The 21670-nt window shown below is 37.7% G+C and overlaps 2 protein-coding genes across 2 annotated transcripts; one reads left to right on the forward strand and one right to left on the reverse strand.

The window, feature by feature from the left end:
* Positions 1-580: 580 nt before the first annotated feature.
* On the reverse strand, positions 581-4721 carry LOC132111746 (mitochondrial amidoxime-reducing component 1-like). Its single transcript, XM_059519333.1, has 7 exons — positions 4359-4721; positions 3403-3573; positions 2605-2770; positions 2184-2324; positions 2044-2105; positions 1895-1966; positions 581-1258 (listed from the first exon to the last, which is right to left on the reverse strand). Exons 1-7 carry the CDS (start codon positions 4613-4615, stop codon positions 1144-1146), a joined length of 984 nt encoding a protein of 327 aa, XP_059375316.1. The 5' UTR covers positions 4616-4721; the 3' UTR covers positions 581-1143.
* A 5207-nt stretch (positions 4722-9928) lies between these two features.
* Positions 9929-16501, forward strand: LOC132111942 (uncharacterized). The gene is made up of 3 exons (XM_059519549.1): positions 9929-10060; positions 14953-16371; positions 16490-16501. The coding sequence occupies exons 1-3, from the start codon at positions 9968-9970 to the stop codon at positions 16499-16501; spliced, it is 1524 nt and encodes a 507-aa protein (XP_059375532.1). The 5' UTR covers positions 9929-9967.
* Positions 16502-21670: the final 5169 nt, after the last annotated feature.

Here is a 21670-nt window from a genome sequence, read left to right on the forward strand (position 1 = left end):
CTTTGCACATGTACAGTATTATGGGAAGCATCTGTATAGTCTATATATTTTTCTTTTTTAGTCTATGTATAGGTAAAAATTTATATATAGTATATTAATATTCAAAATTTGTAGGTTAGTTTGTGCATAGGTACAGTGTTTATGTGTAGCATTTGTATAGTTTGTATTTTGTTTTTAGTTTATGCATAAGTTAACATTTACTGTATATATATATATATATATATAGTATTTTAAGTCAAAATCTGTCTGTAGGCTAGGTACAGTATTATGTGAAGCATTCACATGTATTTTTTAGATTGTGTATAGGCAAACATTTATAAATAGTCTATTTATAGTCAGAATCTGTCAGTAGGTAAATTGGGTATAGGTTTATACTATTTGTAATGTCTGTATTCATGTTACACCGTGGTTCTGGTTAAAACATTCTTTCCCAATGCATTATTATATGTACTGTAGCCACTAAACACTGTAAACAGAAAAGCAGAGGTAGTTTATGTAACTGGTTGTCAAGGACAAATCAAACTCCTTGAAATCACTGAAATGGCGCCATCTAACGGATGTTTTACAAATGAACAGTGTCTGATAGTTGAAATTCTTTTAATATCTTTAGAGAAATCAATAATGAAAAAACATCAATATTTTGATTAATGACAAATACTCATGCCTTTCTTTTAGGAGACACAGACAGTGTTTGAATTAACATCCTGATATTAGCGGTTACATGAAACCAGACCATTATACATTTTGACAATTATATCCCCAATACATAGGTCATTTCCAGGTACCTAAAATATAGAATGCTGAATATAGTAAACACAAATCACATCGTCTCATTTCACATAAAAGAATTAGTTCACTCAGGTTGGAGTAAATAATGACAACTTAATTTTTGGGTAAACTATCCCTTTAACTCCTAAAAAACCTAATGGTTCTGGAATCTCCCACACATCCCCACCATAATTCTACAGTTAATATAGAACATTTCACAAAATGTATATATTTTATTTTTCTTCTTCAAATTAAACTTTTATGAAAAGAATACTGATTCATTCAAGCATTAGAAGCGGTGTTTGTAAGCAATGATGCTTGCAAATTAGTCACTAGATTTAAAATAAGGTTCTCCATTCATCCAGTTTGGCCATTTCAATAGCTGATCTTATAAACAGGTTCACCCACATGAAGAACACCCGTTTTCTTGACGATGTAGTACTGTCCCAATATTGGCGCAGTTTTCTGCTTAGGGTCAGTCAGTCGATAGCTATAGTATGAAATAAAAACCATTAAGTGATGAAAACTCTGTATGACACAATATTATGAAATTAACCTATGCACAGAGCATGTGCTTCTCACATGATTATATTTCTTGGACAAATATGAGTAATACAATTTCTTCTATGTTTTTTTGTTTTATAAAATACTGTATTACTCTGAAACCTTTCTTGTTTATGCGCACACAATGTATGACAATTCAAACATACATACATACATATATACACATAATAGGTAATATAGTAATAAATTGTAGCTTTATCTTTACACACATATATATACATATATACATACATACATATATATATATATATATATATAAAATATATAGATTTTTGGCTAGTAATTTTCATTTTGGTGCATCATTAATTTATTAAGGTGCTTTACAAACTGAATTCTACTGCTGTGTAAAAATGTGATTTTTTCCAAATTCTGTAATAATGAAGAGCTTTAGTCTAACATGCCTGATAACATGAAACTGGTTAACAAAAGAAAAACAAGCCAAGTTCTTTGGCAAGCAGCACAAGAAGAAAATGTTTGACTCAAAAGCCGTGAAGCTGTGTGCACATGCTCTGGGTAAATCCTAAATTAATTAGTGTAATAACTTCAGTCTGTCTACACTTACGCTTTGAGAGTGTCCAGTGGTTCTTTCCTGGTGATGATTCCAGTCTCGGGGTCAACAGTGGTTAAAACACATCTGAATATTAAAATGTACAGAATTAATTATTTTACTTGAAAAAAGAATATTAGAAAACAATGTATTTTTTATGTTACCTTCCACAGCCAACGACTCTCTTCAACTCCACTTGACCAATCTGAATATGATCCCATGTGTCCTAGTTAAGGAATAACAGAGTTAGATTTTACATCATAACTCATCTTACATTGCATAAGATTGTATGTTTTAGTCATACCTCTGTGAAGGCCTCACAGTCACTGACAACAATACTGGGACGAAACTGAAAGACAGTAACATCTTTATCCAGTCGGGTATTCAGGTCCCTAACAGAGGCCTCTGACATCAGCATGATGGGAGCAGCATCAGGATAGGCCACCTAAACAAATTGTGAAATATCAGATAACGGTGGTGACAGATAATAAATACTCCGTAAATTAATAACCTGTAAAGTCATTAATGATTCGATACAATTGTGATCTCACAAAATTTTCTAAATAGTGTTTGTTTTGTGCGTTATCGGGTAACTGATTTTTGAGACACGTCAGAATTATTGCACAAAACTGTACTGGATTTTGACACGTTGAAAGGAGGTGGAAGCATATTTTGAAAACTTCAGTTTTTAAATCTTTATTTGTATTATGAGACTTGTGAGAAACCTTTTCGTCCTCAGGAAAGAGGGGATCTTTCTCAGAAGGCCTTTGGGCCTTCAGATGAGGTTCATAATGCACCAGACGAACAGTCTTGTCAGATTCAAGGTATCGTGTGAGCCAGTTAGACACATCGTCCCCACAGTCCCTGCCCTGAACGTCTCTGCTGAAGACTCTAGGGACACAAGCAAATTTATTTTCAATTTAATCACTTAAAACGTATGAATGCTGTCGAATTCCACCACAAAATACCATACCAAGCGCAGACAAACTTTCCAAACATAATGAGTTTGTCAAATGATAAAAAAACAGATATATTGATCAGAATGAAGACAAAAAAAAAACAATTCACCAAACATTCTGGTTGGTGGAACATGTTCATAGTTAATGTGATTAACTCTTTTGAACAACTGTTTGAACTTGAAGAGATCGAACTTCATGAATAAATAAATGTTAAAATAAATAAATTATATATTATATATATATTGAATTATACTAAAATAACACTGAAGCCTGTTATACTATGCTATGAAATTCAAATATTTTAATGTAAATATAAATACTTACAGGGCCATTTTATGTAAAAAAAAAAAGTCCCTGCTGAAAAACACAGCTAAAACCAGTCTAAGCTGGATGGCTGGTTTTAGCTGATCTCCCAGCCTAACTAGCTAAGACCAGCCTAAGAATGGCCAAAACCCCTCTAGAACCAGCCTGCTGACCAGCTATGACCAGGCTGGACAAGCAACTTAAACCAACCAACCAGTTTAGGCTGGATTCAGCTGGGGGTTTTTTAGCAGGGGTACTTACCTGCAGTCCACAACTGCATTACTGGACTGCTGAAGAGGAACCCTCAGCTCCTCCATCTGCGGTCCACTGAGACACAGCTGGCCGTCTTCACAGCTCAAAGACACCAGCACCAGACGCGGCTGCTGTCTGGCCGTCACCATGTGTCCGTCCTCCGTGATGACCAGCCAGTGCCTGCAACAGACACACGCTCTCTGTGCAGTTAACACTACAGCTAACAAGAACAGCTGTCCGTGTTCTTCTGTAACATACAGATTTAAAAAAAAAAAAAAAAAAAAGTCTACTGGCCTACAGCGTCATAGCACGAATTATGGGTGTTTGTCCCTGCGGAAGAAAAAAATAAAATAAAATGACCTAAAACCAGCTTAAACTGGTTGGCTGGTTTTAGCTGGTCAGCAGGCTGGTTTTTAGAGGAGTTTGGGCCACTTCTTTAGCTGGTCAGGATGGGAGACCAGCTGAAACCAGGTAAGACCAGCCAGTCAAATTAGACTGGTTTTATTTTTTTATTTTTTTCAGCAGAGGTGGTGCGTCTGAACTGGTCTGACCCCTTGATATATGGCTTGAACCCCTCCAAAGGATGTCAAAACAAAGACAGACAACAGTATGTATATTGTTACATACAATTTTAACAGTTTTTAAAAGTTTTGGTAGCCCACAGAAGTTAGTCCCAGCGCTAAAGTAGACAACAACATGGCAAAATCATCAAAATAGATATTCTGCCATTGTTCGTGCTATTATTTTCTGGTTTAACAAAAAAAATGTGTAAAAAGCGTTTAAGCGCGTGTAAAAGCGTCGTTCGCACGAAACGGAATTCACAAACTGCGGTGCGTCATAATTCTAGTCAAATATTCCTTTAGAGACCTGATTTAATTAGCACAGTAAATGTATTAGCGTATACTGATTTATTTGCGTCCAAGGAAATTGTATGACTCTAAAGCAAAGGTGAAACAAAAACTCACCGATCCCGCAGCTGGCCATATTTCAGCCCAATTCGCAGACATTCTGCTGTCTCCACCAGCACTGCTTTCCCAGACTTCATAGGATGAAGCAGCAGTTGAGTAACAACTCCCACTCGAGTGAACTTTTTCTCTGGACGCCTAACGTTATATTTATATACTAGACCGAGTCCGAGCAGAGCAACTGCTGTGCCTGCAGCGCATAATACGATTTCCCGATCTCGGGCGAAGATTTTCACAAGCACCCCTTTGAAATCCATACTTTAATCTCGGCAATAATATCTTGGCTGTGATATTTCATAAGTCTGAAACGTTTTACAGCCCTCTGGCTATCTGATGGACTGTTTTTATTGCAACCAATGAACAGGCGCGTTGCTACCTGGTAGTTTTAAAGGAACAGTCCTTGCTTTCTTTTACGTTTTGATTCATCAGCAGGTTTTTCAGTAAAATGTAACAACTTGATCACCCTCTGAAACAATTTTTTCTTGGCTGTTGGCAGCTGACATCACTAAGCCTGCTTTATTTTGTAACCCTCTCCCACAAAACACCTGTCATTCAGACTATGTTTCACTAGCAAATAGCTAAAAATAAACAATTAAATAGATAGTTCACCCAAAATTGAACATTTTGCCATCATTTGCTCACCCTCAAGTTGTGCCAAACCTGTATGCATTTCTTTATGTGGAAGAATGTGGGTTACCAAACAGTTTCTGGTCGCCGTTGACCTCCAGAAACTGTTTGGTTATCCACATTCTTCAAAATATCTTCAGCAGCAGCAAAATAAATCAATAAATAATAAAAACCTTTGGACCAGTTTAAAGGTGAATGGCGATGGCAGACTTTTCATTTCATTTTGTGAACAATCCCTTTAAATTAATAGGATAACAGAAATCCAGTTTTTTCTAGTTGAATATCCTGTTTCATTCTGAAATATGTTACATTACAAGTTAAATAGGTTACAAATGCTTTTTGGCTTTAAGGAATGTTCTGGGTTCAAGTCCAGTTAATACAGTGTTGCAGGGATCATAGGCTATTTTCCTAAGTCAAAACCTAGAAATAAGTTAGCATTTTAACACTTATGCTTAATGCTAACTTATTTCTATGTTTTGACCTAGGAAAATAGCATAATACATTTCCATATATGGGAAAGTAGTGCTTATGTTTTTCAATATACTGCAATATATGCAGTGACCATGTATGGCTATATATTGATACATACAAAAATATTTAGAAATGAAGAGAAAATAGCATTACATGTGATATTCATAAAGTTTTATCATTTATTGTGCACATATATTGCACATACATGTTCCCAAATAAATGTGAATATGAACACACATATAGCTGGAGATCTGTTAGTGTTTAATGTTCTATTATTTTGGAATTGAAAAGGGTTTCTGCTAGGCCTATATCTGAGTTTTTAGGGTTACAGTTGTACTGAAGAGCCTGTACATGTTATGTTATGAAGTGTATTACTGAATATGTGTGTGTGTGTGTGTGTGTGTGTGTGTGTGTGTGTGTGTGTGTGTGTGTGTGTGTGTGTGTGTGTGTGTGTTTGCATGGCTATCTTTGTGAGGACCAGCGTGAGTTTTTAACCTTTGGAGTGAGGACCTTTTTGCAAAGTGAGGACATTTAGGCCGGTCCTCACTTTGTTTTCACTGTAATGGCCTCCATTGGCTATTTAAAGGCTTCTCTCAACGTTTCAGAGAGGTCCTCGGATGGATAGTAAAATGAGAAAAAAAAGTGTGTGTATGTCTCCTGCATACACACACTTTTTGCTCTCTATCGCCCCCTATTTTTTTTATGTTTTCTCTATGGCCCCCTATTTTTTTTATATTCTCTCTATCGCCCCCTATTCCTTAAATATGTTACTGCGCCCATTTTTATGTTCTCTCTATCGCCCCCTAATTTTTTTATATATGTTACTGCGCCTGTATATAGTCAGTGCAATATCTCAGGAACGCCTTCAGGGAATATCTTCAAAATTGTCACAAATGTTCACTTGGGCTCAAGGATGAACTGAACAGAATTTGGAGATCAAAGGTCAAGGTCACTATAACCTCACCCTCCTTCCCAAAGGTGTGCAATATACTTATGGTGGTAGCCAGGTGGAAAATCCTCCTATTACCCACAGCACAAAAATGGTCTACTACATGTGACAAAAAAAAAAAGTCTAATTTTTAACAACATTTTAATTTATTGAAATTCATTTTAATTACATAGGCTACTATTTAATTACATACTAATATTATGCATTATTATATGCATTGTAAATAATTCAAAACTACAGCATTTAAATGGTAGAGTTCTCCTTACTTTGTCATATAGTGCCTCTTTCAGTGAATGGGACTCAGATTTTACTGATACTAGTAAAATATATATATTGAATAATATATGTAAAATACTGTTCTTAGTCTTTTCTTCCTGTGGAGAAGCGTCCCACCCAGAAACTACAATAGTTTACTATGAATCAAATGGAAATTAAATTAAATACAATTAATTGTATAACCAAAATGCCAATAATTCTCCAACAACAACTTACCTTTCACTTTTAAATCATAAACAAGCCCGAAATTCCCCAGGACTCTTATTTTGAAATGTATATACTAATGCGGACTGATCCTTCAGATGTCAGACAAAATATGCATTCTTGCAACTGACTAAAACATATTATATAAAGGTCATAAAGTAGACATTGTCATAATTCATCAACTCGGGTTCATAAGCAATCGTTTGGCATAAATGTGCACTATTAATTGATTGAGAATCACTTTGACGCAGTCTGAAGCACATTAAATCATTAATTAAATCATTCTGACGTTAAATAATCTATAGGCTGTATCACGATTTATGTTTTTCCATCCCCAAAATATAAGACGACTTAAAATTATCATTAAGACATAAAACCCATTTCATGTATTGAAGATTTTCATGACAGTACATTTAAGAAAACTCACCCGGGGGGATTTTGCTTTATTCGCACACGTGCTCCGTAAATACATTTTACATTTCGCGCACATCTGTTTTAATAAGCGACTGAAGCGCGCGTGCGCTGTCTTTGTCTTTGTAATATCCGCGCGTGCGTGCAGCGGGAGAAACCGTTCTCGCGCACACAGAACGAGGGGAGATATAACACTAGTTAATCGATCGCAGATGGTTTCATTATAAAAATACAATAATAAAATCAAAAATGTTTCTCCATATACTTGGGCGGCCGTTAATATACGAGGCGCCCACCCCAGTAAAGTCTATGTGTGGGAAGCATTGCTCACATTCTTCCCATTTTGTGAATGTAGTATATCAGGAATACCTAGAGGGAATTTTATTTAATTTAGACCAATGTCCAATTGGACTCAAGGATGAAAAGATTAGAATTTGTGGTCAAATGTCAAAGGTGACCTCACAGAATACTTTTTATTTGATAATTATGACTAAATTTTACAAAAATGTATTGTCTATGAAGTGACATTGCAATGTTCTGCAAAAACATATTAAGCATTTTCTTTGATTGCCCTTTAAAAATTATTACATATAAACCACATAAAAAACTATAAGAGTTAACCATGGATATTATTTATATAATATTAGAATCAGAAAGAGCTTTATTCCCAAGTATGCTTGCGCATACAATATACAATATTTCATGGTTACTACAACTAAAACCAAGTTATACTGGATACTACAGTAATGATGTAGTAAAACATTGGTTAATTGTAAAACCTTGGTTTCTGCTTAATAGATAAATATGATTAGTATAGTTGTGTTTACTATAGTCATGGTTACTACTTATTACAATATTACTACAGTAAATGCATAGTAAATTTTCAAAAAGGTATAATTTATTAACAAGGATTGACATTATCAATGTCTTAACAACTCTGATTTTAAACAGACATCTAAACAGACTTCTAAATTAGAAGCCCACTTCATTAACTTCACTGTGAGTGTCTTTGTTCATGAACATGCCTCCTCAAGCCTGTGTGAGCACAGCGCTGCAACAGCTAGCTGATCAGCATTTAGACATGTCTCTGTTACCTGACTCACTCTTAAAGTCTGGGGAAAATCACGTTTTTAATCTTGTTTATATGTCTATGTGGTGTTTTAAACAAACCATGTGCAAATTCATAAGACAACACCATTGCTGAGTATTTTCTCCTTAATAAAACTGCAGTGATCTAAAGACAGTCTGAAATCACTGGTGTTTTCATATCATTAACTTAACTATGAGCGCTCTGAAGTGAGAGTCTCAGATAAGTGAGGTTATCCCAGGATATTGTTCTGTTGATATAAAACAGTTGTGTACTTTTAGCAATATAGCAGATGAATTATGTTATTGATGTATATTATGATGTTATGATGAACTATACACCTTTCTCCACTGACGTCTATGATGTTCAATGCGTTTCTGAGGGAGCTGATTTTTAGAAGGCAGACTGAAATTGTGAACACATTGGCTGTTTGATAACGTAGTCAAGTGAAAGGATAACCATATTAAAGATCAATTATCTTTATGTTGTGAAGAGCAATACTATTGTGCAGGGTTTACTAGAGTAATTTGAGTAAAGTTGTGCCAGTGGATCTGAGTTTGTGTGAGACAGTGGAGGTGAATCGCTCACATAGGCCTCTGTGCCTTACACTCACACACACTTTAATGAACCAAGTCAAATTAGGGTTTAGGGTTTAGTGTTAGGGTTAGTCCTTTTGTCCATTTGTAATTTATTATGTGCGGCCTAAATACATGGTACATGATGACATTTTTATTTTAAATACTGCTGTAATTGGATTAACTAAACCCCCTTTTCTGGCACGCTGAACATTTTTATCTGAAACTAATATATAGCAGTTTAAAGGGGAAGGGGAAGTCGTGGCCTAATGGTTAGAGATTCGGACTCGCAGTCCAAGGGTTGTGAGTTTGAGACTCGGTGCTGGCAGGGATACACAATAGTTGTAACGGCTAAGTGTACATCCATATTACTTTGTATTTCTGCTGGTTTTATATAAGCCTAAATACTAGTAACTCAGTGAGTGTATGTAATGAACCTTTCTATCCTCACCTTGGACACATGTTTTATTCATGGTAAGTGTACTACCATGGATACAAATATTTGGCCCTTTCATATGTGATATTTACATAATATATACATTAGTTGCAGAAAGTAATAGTATATCAATAAAGCATAATTCAAATGAGCTACACCTTTACAATCCACACTTGAAAAAGGATTTTCATTAATGCATCAAAAAATATAATTCCAACAATTTCCTTATTCTGAATTGTGCTATACTGAAGTACATACAATGAAATGTAGGTGCATTGTTATTGTACTTTTAAGATATGAATTGTAGTATGTTCATTCATTTACAGATAACTGCAGTAATAAATATCAATTTAATATTGTTCATATTTAATTAAATTAATTATTTAATTATTAATATTAAAAAATATATATTGGGGAATATCATGATACCCTTTGAGCTGCCTTATAAATCAATAAATAAAAAACGACAACAGCAACATCTCTGAGCAGCCCTCAGCGCTCAAAAGTATCGTTCTTAATTGATGGCCCCGCCCCCTGACCTCCAGCTGCACCCAGCGCGTGATTGTGTTCAAGATGAGTGAGCGGAGCAGTGTCCTGGAGCGCTTCAAGAGAAGACTGGAGCGACTGAGAGCTCATCATAATCGATGCGCAGCCTTTACAGTGCAGGTAACACTTTATCATCTTTAAGGTCTCTAGCATTTTTTTAATTTTCGGGGGGGACTTTTTATGATTGGGGTGAGGGTGGGGGTTGGTAGAGATCGATCTGGTGGGGAGCCGAATAGAGCATATATATATATATAATCACACACTTTTACCTCACAGGTATGATTTTATGATCCCTGGCATTGATTTTCTTCAGAACTTTGGTGAGTGGGTGGGGTGAGGGGTTTAGAGCACAGGTATGAGTTTATGATCTCAGGCCTCGTGAAGGTTAGTGATGGGGGAGGGGGGGTGTTAGAGATCGCGTTGGTGGGGGGAGGGGTGAGGGGTTTAGAGCACAGGTATGAGTTTATGATCTCAGGCCTCGTGAAGGTTAGTGATGGGGGAGGGGGGGTGTTAGAGATCGCGCTGGTGGGGGGAGGGGGGAGGGGTTTAGAGCACAGGTATGAGTTTATGATCTCAGGCCTCGTGAAGGTTAGTGATGGGGGAGGGGGGGTGTTAGAGATCGCGCTGGTGGGGGGAGGGGTGAGGGGTTTAGAGCACAGGTATGAGTTTATGATCTCAGGCCTCGTGAAGGTTAGTGATGGGGGAGGGGGGGTGTTAGAGATCGCGCTGGTGGGGGGAGGGGTGAGGGGTTTAGAGCACAGGTATGAGTTTATGATCTCAGGCCTCGTGAAGGTTAGTGATGGGGGAGGGGGGGTGTTAGAGATCGCGCTGGTGGGGGGAGGGGTGAGGGGTTTAGAGCACAGGTATGAGTTTATGATCTCAGGCCTCGTGAAGGTTAGTGATGGGGAGGGGGGGTGTTAGAGATCGCGCTGGTGGGGGGAGGGGTGAGGGGTTTAGAGCACAGGTATGAGTTTATGATCTCAGGCCTCGTGAAGGTTAGTGATGGGGGAGGGGGGGTGTTAGAGATCGCGCTGGTGGGGGGAGGGGTGAGGGGTTTAGAGCACAGGTATGAGTTTATGATCTCAGGCCTCGTGAAGGTTAGTGATGGGGAGGGGGGGTGTTAGAGATCGCGCTGGTGGGGGGAGGGGTGAGGGGTTTAGAGCACAGGTATGAGTTTATGATCTCAGGCCTCGTGAAGGTTAGTGATGGGGAGGGGGGGTGTTAGAGATCGCGCTGGTGGGGGGAGGGGTGAGGGGTTTAGAGCACAGGTATGAGTTTATGATCTCAGGCCTCGTGAAGGTTAGTGATGGGGAGGGGGGGTGTTAGAGATCGCGCTGGTGGGGGGAGGGGTGAGGGGTTTAGAGCACAGGTATGAGTTTATGATCTCAGGCCTCGTGAAGGTTAGTGATGGGGAGGGGGGGTGTTAGAGATCGCGCTGGTGGGGGGAGGGGTGAGGGGTTTAGAGCACAGGTATGAGTTTATGATCTCAGGCCTCGTGAAGGTTAGTGATGGGGAGGGGGGGTGTTAGAGATCGCGCTGGTGGGGGGAGGGGTGAGGGGTTTAGAGCACAGGTATGAGTTTATGATCTCAGGCCTCGTGAAGGTTAGTGATGGGGGAGGGGGGGTGTTAGAGATCGCGCTGCTTGTACATATTATTTGCCAGCAAAGAAATAGCTAGAACTACAGTAAGTTTTAAGAACAAATTAAAATCGAGTAGAAAAGTAATGAATTGCATAATTACTAAGGATGAGTGAACTTGAACTGCAGTAATAACTGACAAGTCACTGAAGGGCCTTTGTATCTTTGTATCAGCTTCTCTGTGACCAAATGATACATTGTCAGTTGTACAGAACAGGCTAAGCATGGATGTGATTTTTAATGTAGTATATTACTATACTTAAGGTCTTTGATATAAATAACTGAATGCTAACTGTCTGCTAGTGCTGTATAACTTACTAATTAAAATGTATGTAGCCTTTGATTGGAATTATTTCATTTAAACTAAAATATGTATTTTTTTTCATCTTTTCTTTGGTGTCCAGGAAGCGATGGGTGGAGGGACAAAACAGGTATGTGCATTTACACAAACTTTTTGAGTAGTTGTTAATAACAAATTTGTGGTGAGTTTTAATGTAAGATGTTTGTGAACTTAATATAGAAACCTAGAAGTCACATGACTCCATCCTGTCACATAAACTGCCGTTTGCAGGCCCAAGGAAAGATTCAGGAGCAGTTATCTTTGTTTATATGATCTGGATGTTCAGTATTGTTAGGGCAGTTTTTTTTGTTTTACATGTTTTACAGTTTATTGTACATGTAAGTTAATCACTGTTATTATGCACAGACATACAGCCAGCACACAAGCCCTGAAGCCAGATCACTTTGGCTTGTGTCCCGTTTACAATGTAAAACACCTCACTTCAATGCTCGTGAGCTGTTTTCTGTTACAGAGAGTTGAGCCACATCATGTCTCTGACCGTGTGCGAGCCCTGAAACTAGATCACTTTTGCTTGCGTCTTCACTAAACCTTCTCAATATTATGTGCAGTTTTAGACCGAGGCATCACGTGAAGATCGCGTGCACAGAGAAACATTCAGGAGCGCAGAAACTCATTGTCAGTGCTGTCCTGTGATTTATCACTAAAGTAGCTTGAAGTAACAACAACCCACAGCTTCGCAATTAATAGAGAGACAGTATGACTAATTCACACGCAATCGCTCTCTTATTAATACATTTAGATAAATGTATGCTTACTGATACTGTGCTAATTTATCTGTATCTGATTTACAACAAGCAGAAATCTGTAAGAAATTGTACGACCCAAAGACCAAAAAGCTGCTGAAAGTGAGTGGGTTCCTTCAATTATTTTAAAATGACAAATGTAAGAAATGCACCCTTTCATTTGAAAAAAATATCCCACTTTTAAAAGTTGAGCATATTTACAGCACAAACCTTGTTAGTGATATGCGAGGAAAAAAAAAGTTAATTTAATGGTAATGAGGTAAAATGTTCAATTAATCGAGATTTTGATTTTAGGTTCTATCGTCCAGCCCTAAGATGAAGCAAGAGAGGAACTGACGCAGCAAATGAGTTTAACTCTAGTCACGTCATGTCACCTTTATTTATATAGTGCTTTTTACAATACAGATTGTGTCAAAGCAGCTTTACAGTGATAGAGGAAGAAAAGTGTCATTGTCCATCTTAAGTTCAGTATTGATTCATTCTGTTGTAAAAAATAATTGGTTATTATTTTAGGTCACTTCTCTATACAGTAGTTCTGAAGAAAACTGTGATGTCATCGTCCAGCTCAGTTCAGTTTGTATACAATGGTGTCAATGCAGGCAGATCAAAAACATTTTGAATGTTTAAGAGCATACAAGGCAGTAAATGAGATCGTTCAGCATGGTTGGGTATTTTAGAATTTTAGTGATTCCAAAAAAACATCTTGGATATCATTCTAATTTTTTATTTTATTTAAAGTCTTTTTGCAAAACAATTTGTTACAGCTCAAACAAAAATCAACTTACACAAAAAAAACTTCTGCCTATGGTTTTAACAAAAATACCACAAAACAACAAGCCTAACTCAACCCTCTACATTGCGAGTAAATCACTCACATATGCGACTAAATCTTCATTCTGGTGACTAAATGATGTCTAATATTAGCCAATGGCTAATCAATTGTCAGATTTAACTCGGCAGTGTGAGTTGGAGGCTAAGTTTAGCACAGGTATATTTTCACTCGCAAACACTCTGACTGAGGGCTTCAGAGTTTCTCTCTCCTTCAAGTGATCTGTGATATTTCTCAGTTCACCTCAATGGATGTGCATCACACCTGTGTTTGTTGTACTGTAAACTCTGGTGTGAAGGTGCACAAATCGCTGTCGCTTTCTCTCACACACAGAAACTGAGAGAAAGAGAGAGAGTGAATGAATTAACTCGCTACATTTAAACAATATTATTTGTTGTATTTTCCTGTCAAAATAACGGCGTTCCTATGGAAGTCTTCAGCTTTTGAGAACAGCCGGGTTTTCCGGTAGTGGGTGGAGTTATTGCGCGAATGGCAATCCCATTGGCTGGCGCTCAGCTATTATCATCCCTGTTTTGATTTCAGCAAATCAGTTCAAGCGAACGAACAAAACCTGATTAATATTCATGAATCCAGCAGCTCATTAATCCTTAGTGTGTTTAATAGTTCTTCTTATTAGAATTCGCATCATTTTTATCCTATAAGGGTTTTTGTTAGTTTTTTCCCATTTTTTTTTTTTGTCAGAAACATTGAATGACAGAAAAAAACCACCTCTCAAGTTAAAATGTTCAGTTAAAATGACTAATATGCATTCAAACATGGTTATCAAATTTACTTCTAATTACTTAAGTTATATTAAATAATACTTGATTATTATAAAGCTTGACTGACTGATGTTAAATATATATATATATATCTCAATCAGTCTGGTGAGTAAACTAAAATATTTACTAGCCAATGGCGATTCAATTTCCAAGGTGTCCGTAGAGGGTTGTAACTAATATAAATGTCAAGCAATGGTTTGGGGTTAGTATAGAGAACTCAGTTCAGTATTGCACAACATACAGTTTGAGAAGTGGCTTTGGATCTGTGCGCAGCACAGTCTTTTTGTACGAGAATGATTTAAATTCACATTAAAATGCAGACAAAGGAATCAATAAGAGGAATCAAAATTTGAAGTGTATAACAAGTATCCAATTCCTGACCTCAAGTGTTTTATTTCACATTTCATTAAAACTATTCCTTTAGACTGCAGTTTCGTTTTACAGACTTTGCAATTTTGCAACTGAAATATTTTAGCAAAAGAAAGAAACAAAAGTCATATGCCTGCTAACCCTTTTGTCAATTTGGCAATGTACTGTTATAATACACATTTACAGTTGACATCATTTAGTATCAGTAATTCATATAGTCCATCTTCAAAATTATTGTATATTAGTTATGGTAAACTGTCTCTATAAAGTTAAACTGTTTTTTACTTGCAGTCAAAAGATATGGAAGATGAGGAGCCACAGAGTGATTCCTTTGAATCTGAAGTATCCAGCTGTTCTGGATTAGATCCAGATTACAATCCAGATTCCAAGATTGCATCATCATGCAGTGAAGATTTGAGTCCAGTCAAAGATGCATCATATAAGAGTCTGTCCAGTGAAGAGGAACTTGAAGGACCAGACAGAAGTCTGAGTGATGAAGATCAGATAAGAGGTAAATGCACCATTAAAGAACAAAACAAACCCATAACTTATGTGAAAAGACACAAGAAACACCACAAGAAAACCAAAGCAAATAAAGACAAATCAGCTGTGACTCTAAAAACGTGTACTAAAAGGGAAGACCGTAAACGAGCATGGGACAAAAAACATTATTGCCTTTATTGTAGCCAGGCACACTCAAAGATTTCAAGGCATTTGGAGAGAAAGCATATAGAAGTCAAAGATGTGGCATATGCCTTCAGCTTTCCATTAAGATCGAAAGAAAGAAAGACACTTCTGGAACAGCTGCGCAATAAAGGAGACTTTAAACATAATGCAGAAGTTCTGGAGAAAGGCAGAGGACAAATAGTTACATGGAAGCAGCCCTCTGAAAAAGCTTCTGTAAAGGATTACTTGCCTTGCCCATATTGTTTCGGTATGTTCAGGAAAAAGGACCTGTGGAGACATCAGTCCTCATGCAAAACCAAGAAGTCATGCGTGAAAAGTGAGACAAAAAGTACACGAGGGAGAGTACAGAGTCGTGCTGCATGCCTGCTTCCAATATCAGCCTCCTCCGATGGATGTCAGTCGATCATCAACAACATGCGACAGGACGATGTGTCATTTCACATCAGAAGGGATTCTCTGATTTGCAAGTATGGTGAATCGTTATATGCAAAACATGGCCGCGTGAAGTCGAGGCACCAGTACATTGCTCAAAGAATGCGGGAGCTTGGCCGGTTCATGTTAGTTGCTAAAGATATGGACAAGACTGTCAACGCTCTAGAAGATTTGTGTGTACCATCCAGATTTCAGCTCGTTGTCAATATTGCCAAGCGTCTTACACAGTTCAGTCCAGGCAAAAATGAATATGGAAAGCCTTCAACAGCAGTCAAAATTGGATTCTGCCTTAAAGGGGCTGTGGAGGTCATGATTGGACAGGCTCTTATGAATGACGATGATCTGGCAGAGAAGAAAGCAAAAAAATTCTATGAACTCTTGGAAAAAAACTGGAGGAACAGTGTTTCTATCTCCGCTCACCAAACCATACAAGAAAACAAATGGAATAAAGAAGATGACATCCCCCTCACCAAAAATGTGATTGCTCTGAGAGACCATCTCAGGCTGGTGGAAGACAAAGCAAGAGAGGAACTGACTCCACAAATGAGTTTAAGAGCATACAAGGCATTAAACGAGACTGTTCTGGCACAGGTCATTATTTTCAACAAGCGGAGGGAAGGGGAAGCATCACGCTTGACTCTTGAGATCTACAAGAACGCAAACACAAGTGCCATTAATGAGGACATCTATGAAACCTTGTCACCACTAGAAAAGGAGCTGAGCAAGATATTAACCCGCATTGAAATCAGGGGGAAAAGAGGAAAGAAGGTTCCAGTTTTCTTGACGGAGAGAATGAAAGAGTCGATCGATTTGTTGGTCAAAAGGAGAGAAGAAGCTGGTGTACCTGCTGAAAATCCCTATCTCTTTGCAAGACCTGGTGTGATGACAAACATACGTGGATGTGACTGTCTGCGTAAATATGCAGAAGAAAGCAAAGCAGAAAACCCTGAACTCCTAAGGTCAACTAAATTAAGAAAACAGGTTGCCACACTCTGCCAACTCTTGGACCTTAGTGAACAAGAGCTGGAGCAAGTTGCACGGTTCATGGGTCATGACATCAGAGTACACCGGGACTTTTACAGACAGACTGACAAAACATTTCAAATTGCCAAGATAAGTAAGCTTCTGTTCGCAATGGAGCAAGGCACTGAGAGCTTTCGAGGAAAGAACCTTAACACGCTTCATCCATCAGTGTGCGGTATGTTATGTATGTTTTATCGCCAATGCAATTCTATTGTATATATTTTAAGTATTGGCTTTAGCTACTAGACTCATTTTTAAGAGAACACCATTGACTTTATTTTTGTCAGTACATTTATAGCTATTTTAATCAAAAGAATGTACTTATGACTTTAGGGCAATCAAGCAATAATATTTGATTTTATAGGTGAAAGTCCCACATCAGCTTCTGGTTTACAGAGACAAACAAAAAAAGGACGAGCGAAGAGAAGTAGAGAGGCCGATGAGGGTAAGATTTAAAGTTTAGATTTCAACTTTGTGTTGTTAAAACCACCTACCAGTAAAATGGAGTTCAAAACAAAAGCACCACAATGAACTATGTATTCATAAAATCTAGGGTAGCACAAATATGAACATTTTAGCTGATACTGATAACCGTTAATTCTTTACATTTGGAAGCCAATAACAGATAAATTGGCTTGATAAATCTAAATCCAAATTTTGATATACTTTGAGAGCCTGATTACAGAAACAAGTCTTACCATTTAAAGGGTTAGTTTACCCAAAAATGAAAATGAGCCCATAAATTACTCACCCTGAAGTCATCCTAGGTGTATATGACTTTCTTCTTTCAGACGAATCCAGTTGGAAGTTATATTAGAAATTGTCTTTGCTCTTTCAAGCTGTTTCATGGCACTCAGCGGGTGTTGCATTGCTTCAGTCCAAAAGAAGTTAAATAAAAAGTGTCCATCCATTTAAAAAAAAAAAAAAGATGCATTTTTGTAAAAATTAATTTAATAAGTATTTTTTGTATGAATCACTTTAATCTAGCATGCTCTCACTGTTGTACACAGAAGCAGCTCTGGGCGGATGATGTATGGAGGTCAGTGCTACGCCATGAGTCTCGTGAATACCAGTGTTTGTTAACAGGAGTGAAGGAAGTAAAGTTTCCATACTTTAGAAAAGGAAATCCAGTCTCCTTTTATATTGAAATCCTCCAACATTCTTCTTTACAGATCCACATTTTGTACTTCCAATTAGTGACCATTGTTTAGTTTTGATCTCTGCTGCTGTTCCGCGCGTGTCACTTCTAAGCGGCTCATATGCAGCGCTGACCTCCATACATCATCCGCCCAGAGCTGCTTCTGTGTACAACAGTGAGCGCACGCTAGATTAAAGTGATTCATAAGTTTTTCATATGGATATTTTTCTTACAAAAACACATCGATTCACTACAGAAGGCCTTTGTTCATCCCCCGGAGCCATGTGAGACCCTTTTTTTTTTTTTTTTTTTAAATGGATGGACACTTTTTATTTAACTTCTTTTGGACTGAAGCAATGCAACACCCGCTGAGTGCCATGAAACAGCTTGAAAGAGCAAAGACAATTTTTAATATAACTCCGACTGGATTCGTCGAAAAGGGAAAAAAACTCATATACACCTAGGATGACTTCAGGCTGAGTAATTTATGGTGTAATTTTCATTTTTGGGTGAACCAACCCTTTAATCTTAATGTTATGAAGTGACGAGAATACTTTTTGTGCACAGGGTTGTAGGGTTCCTCATTGAAAAGGTGCCTGTATCATCTCTTCTTACAGATAGTCATTGTTTTCAGTGTCTGTCCTAACCCTAACTGACTGCAGAAGATGAGATGTCACCTTTTGTTTTCCAGATGGATGTTCTGACCTTTCTTCCCCTCAAAAAACACCTGCCAAATGCAGTGAGGATGGACGTTCAGATGTAGATGGTGAGTTAATAGTGTTTTTCATCAAGTCTCATTACACAGTGCAGAATGCCAATAGACTCTATGCACAATTCTATTTCCGCTAGACTGTAAGCCAGCGACTGCAGTTCCACCATAGCGTTGGTTTATAACTAAGTGCATTAGCAGCAGAAATCTTTCCCTATGTATTGCAAACAATAATTAAATATTAATCTGTTTAAATTTAATGATAATCATTTATATGACTATATCAAATCTCTTTGTAGTTATTGCTTCCTTAAAGGGATACTTAACCCAAAAATCCTAATCATGTCATTAATAACTCCCCCTCATGTTGTTCCAAACCCGTGAGACCTCCGTTCATCTTCTGAACACAGTTTAAGATATTTTAGATTTAGTCCGAGAGCTCTCAGTCCCTCCATTGAAGCTGTGTGTACGGTCTACTGTCCATGTCCAGAAAGGTCAGAAAAACATCATCACAGTAGTCCATGTGACATCAGAGGGTCAGTTAGAATATTTTGAAGCATCGAAAATACATTTTGGTCCAAAAATAGCAAAAACTACGACTTTATTCAGCATTGTCTTCTCTTCCGTGTCTGTTGTTCGTTATCCGTCTCGGCTCAGTGTTCATCTTCAGTTCTCTCTTCACAGCAGTTCAGTCAGTGTACTGTTTGAGTAAATGAATTACTCCGGGATATTGGTTTGTTTGAACTCAGAGGGAGTGTCAGACACATTCAAAAAGTTAACAGCTTAAGTCATTTGTGGATTAATGATTATTGGAGACGCGAACCGCTTAAAACGATTCAGTTCGATTTGGTGAACTGGTTCAAAAAGATCCGGTTACATCGAATGATTCGTTCGTGAACCGGATATGACAAACAAACTCTCTCACAACAGACACGGAAGAGAAGACAATGCTGAATAAAGTCGTAGTTTTTGCTATTTTTGGACCAAAATGTATTTTCGATGCTTCAAAATATTCTAACTGAGCCTCTGATGTCACATGGACTACTTTGATGATGTTTTTCTTACCTTTCTGGACATGGACAGTAGACCGTACACACAGCTTCAATGGAGGGACTGAGAGCTCTCGGACTAAATCTAAAATATCTTAAACTGTGTTCAGAAGATGAACAGAGGTCTCACAGGTTTGGAACAACATGAGGGTGAGTTATTAATGACATAATTTAGATTTTTGGGTGAACTAGCCCTTTAAAGTCTTGTCGTGTGTACTTTACCCACATTATTGCAGTGGAATATTTACTCCATTTCAGCACCAGTTGCCTTAATAAAAGCACGAACCATGAATTAAAGACTAGAGACAGCACTTGTTGACTTTAAGACTTTATTTATTCCCTCAGGGAAACAGTGCAGGTTTTCTAGTGTAGTGAGTGTACCTTTTGCTACCCTCAAACCATTTACAACAATACAACAGAACAGCACAATGAGAACACTTTCTTGCATTGCAGTAATGTAAATATAAACATCTTTAATAGTGTTAAACATCCTTTACAAACTTGTTGTGTAAATGTAAAACAATTGCTTGTGTAGCAGTCAGTGTTCACTATAGACAAGCAAGCAGCCGGATGAGTCAAGGCTGTAAACATTAAGTGGCAGCGATGGTAATCTTGAGCCTAATCAGAATCCAGCAGAATCTTTCATTAATCATTTTTAAACCAAGCTAATAAAATAATTACTTAAATGAGATTGTCCATTATGCATTTGTTACATGATACCTTACTTAATCAAGTTTTATTTGAAAAGGATGTGATGACTGACTCAAGCGGAGGATTGTTGTGTGTTTGTGGCAGCTCTGCTCTTCCTGATGTCAAGCTGCCAGTGATGTGCTTTCTGCTACAGGAGTGTGTCCTTTAACACAACCTGTGAAGAGAATTGAATACATCTATGACTGGAGTTATGAACTCAAATTCTATGTGAACATATATTAAACATACACAATACTGTAATGAGTACTATATCCTTACATTTTAAAACTTTAGCTCTTGTGAAGCTATTTACTGAATCGTCTTTGTAAAGATTTAGGAATCCTCAAAATCATCAGTATAAAATGAGCATTTAATTTAGACTTCAGCTATTTTTTTTCTTCCTATTCTTAAAGTATTTGTCTTCTGCCTTCCTCACTGACCTGAAACTTGTCACCCTCACACTGATCTCTCCTTGTTACACGATTCTTATGGAAACTGACACATTACTCAGTCAGGAACATTCTGTCATAACCAACAAACATCAGCTGAAACAGGAAAGTAATATATGGAAAGGTCTTAACTAAATGGATCAATACAAATAATGAAAAGAGAGCTATGAACTTTCAGAAGCTGAGATTTGGATAGATATGCTGGTTGGATATTGCATGAGAATACTCACCCACAAAGCTGATGTAATTCAAAACTCTTTACACTTCAGAGTGACGGCTCACTGCCTCGTAAAGCTCTTGTAAACCAAGTGTAGAAGCTTGTCTTCTCCTGTGATATATCCCCACAGTAAAGACCGATAGTGAAAACCGCTTCTGGCACGCAACACAGAATGTAATTGAGCTGCTGGAGACAAAATCCTGAAGTGATTGTGCATAGAGTCCATTTACAGAAATTCAGCCTTTCATTAGTTAAAGACTTTTGGTCAGATTTTACTGTCAGCACTTCAGCACACATGGACGGTGAAGATCCAACTTCCAACAAATACCTTTGATTCACTAAGTAACAGGAACTAATGCTTGTCTGTCTCAGATCACAGTCCGGGAGCGGGCCAGGTCATGAGGAACAAAAGAAGAAAACAGACAAGCAAAGGAAACGGTATGTTACCGTCTTCTAGACAACTCACCCTCATGTTGTTCCAAACCTCATTTGATGATTGTTTGTCTTCAGAACCCAACTGAAGATCCTTTGAATGAAATCTGAGAACTTTCTGTTCCTCCATAGACGGCTACGCAGCTGACAATTTCTAGACCCAGAAAGTTGACAAAGTCTTAC

The sequence above is a fragment of the Carassius carassius genome, chromosome 31 (assembly GCF_963082965.1).
Source record: "Carassius carassius chromosome 31, fCarCar2.1, whole genome shotgun sequence".
NCBI classification, from domain to species: domain Eukaryota; kingdom Metazoa; phylum Chordata; class Actinopteri; order Cypriniformes; family Cyprinidae; genus Carassius; species Carassius carassius.

What these genes read in the sequence shown, in the direction of transcription:
- LOC132111746 (XM_059519333.1), bottom strand. Translation starts at nt 4,615, where the DNA reads ATGGATTTCAAAGGGGTGCTTGTGAAAATCTTCGCCCGAGATCGGGAA. An exon ending in TCTTTCCTGAGGACGAAAAG is followed by an intron (nt 2,325 to 2,604) that starts GTTTCTCACAAG and finishes CAATTTGTTTAG; the next exon opens with GTGGCCTATCCTGATGCTGC. An exon ending in AGAGTCGTTGGCTGTGGAAG is followed by an intron (nt 1,967 to 2,043) that starts GTAACATAAAAA and finishes TTTAATATTCAG; the next exon opens with ATGTGTTTTAACCACTGTTG.
- LOC132111942 (XM_059519549.1), top strand. Translation starts at nt 9,968, where the DNA reads ATGAGTGAGCGGAGCAGTGTCCTGGAGCGCTTCAAGAGAAGACTGGAG. An exon ending in GCGCAGCCTTTACAGTGCAG is followed by an intron (nt 10,061 to 14,952) that starts GTAACACTTTAT and finishes TTTTACTTGCAG; the next exon opens with TCAAAAGATATGGAAGATGA.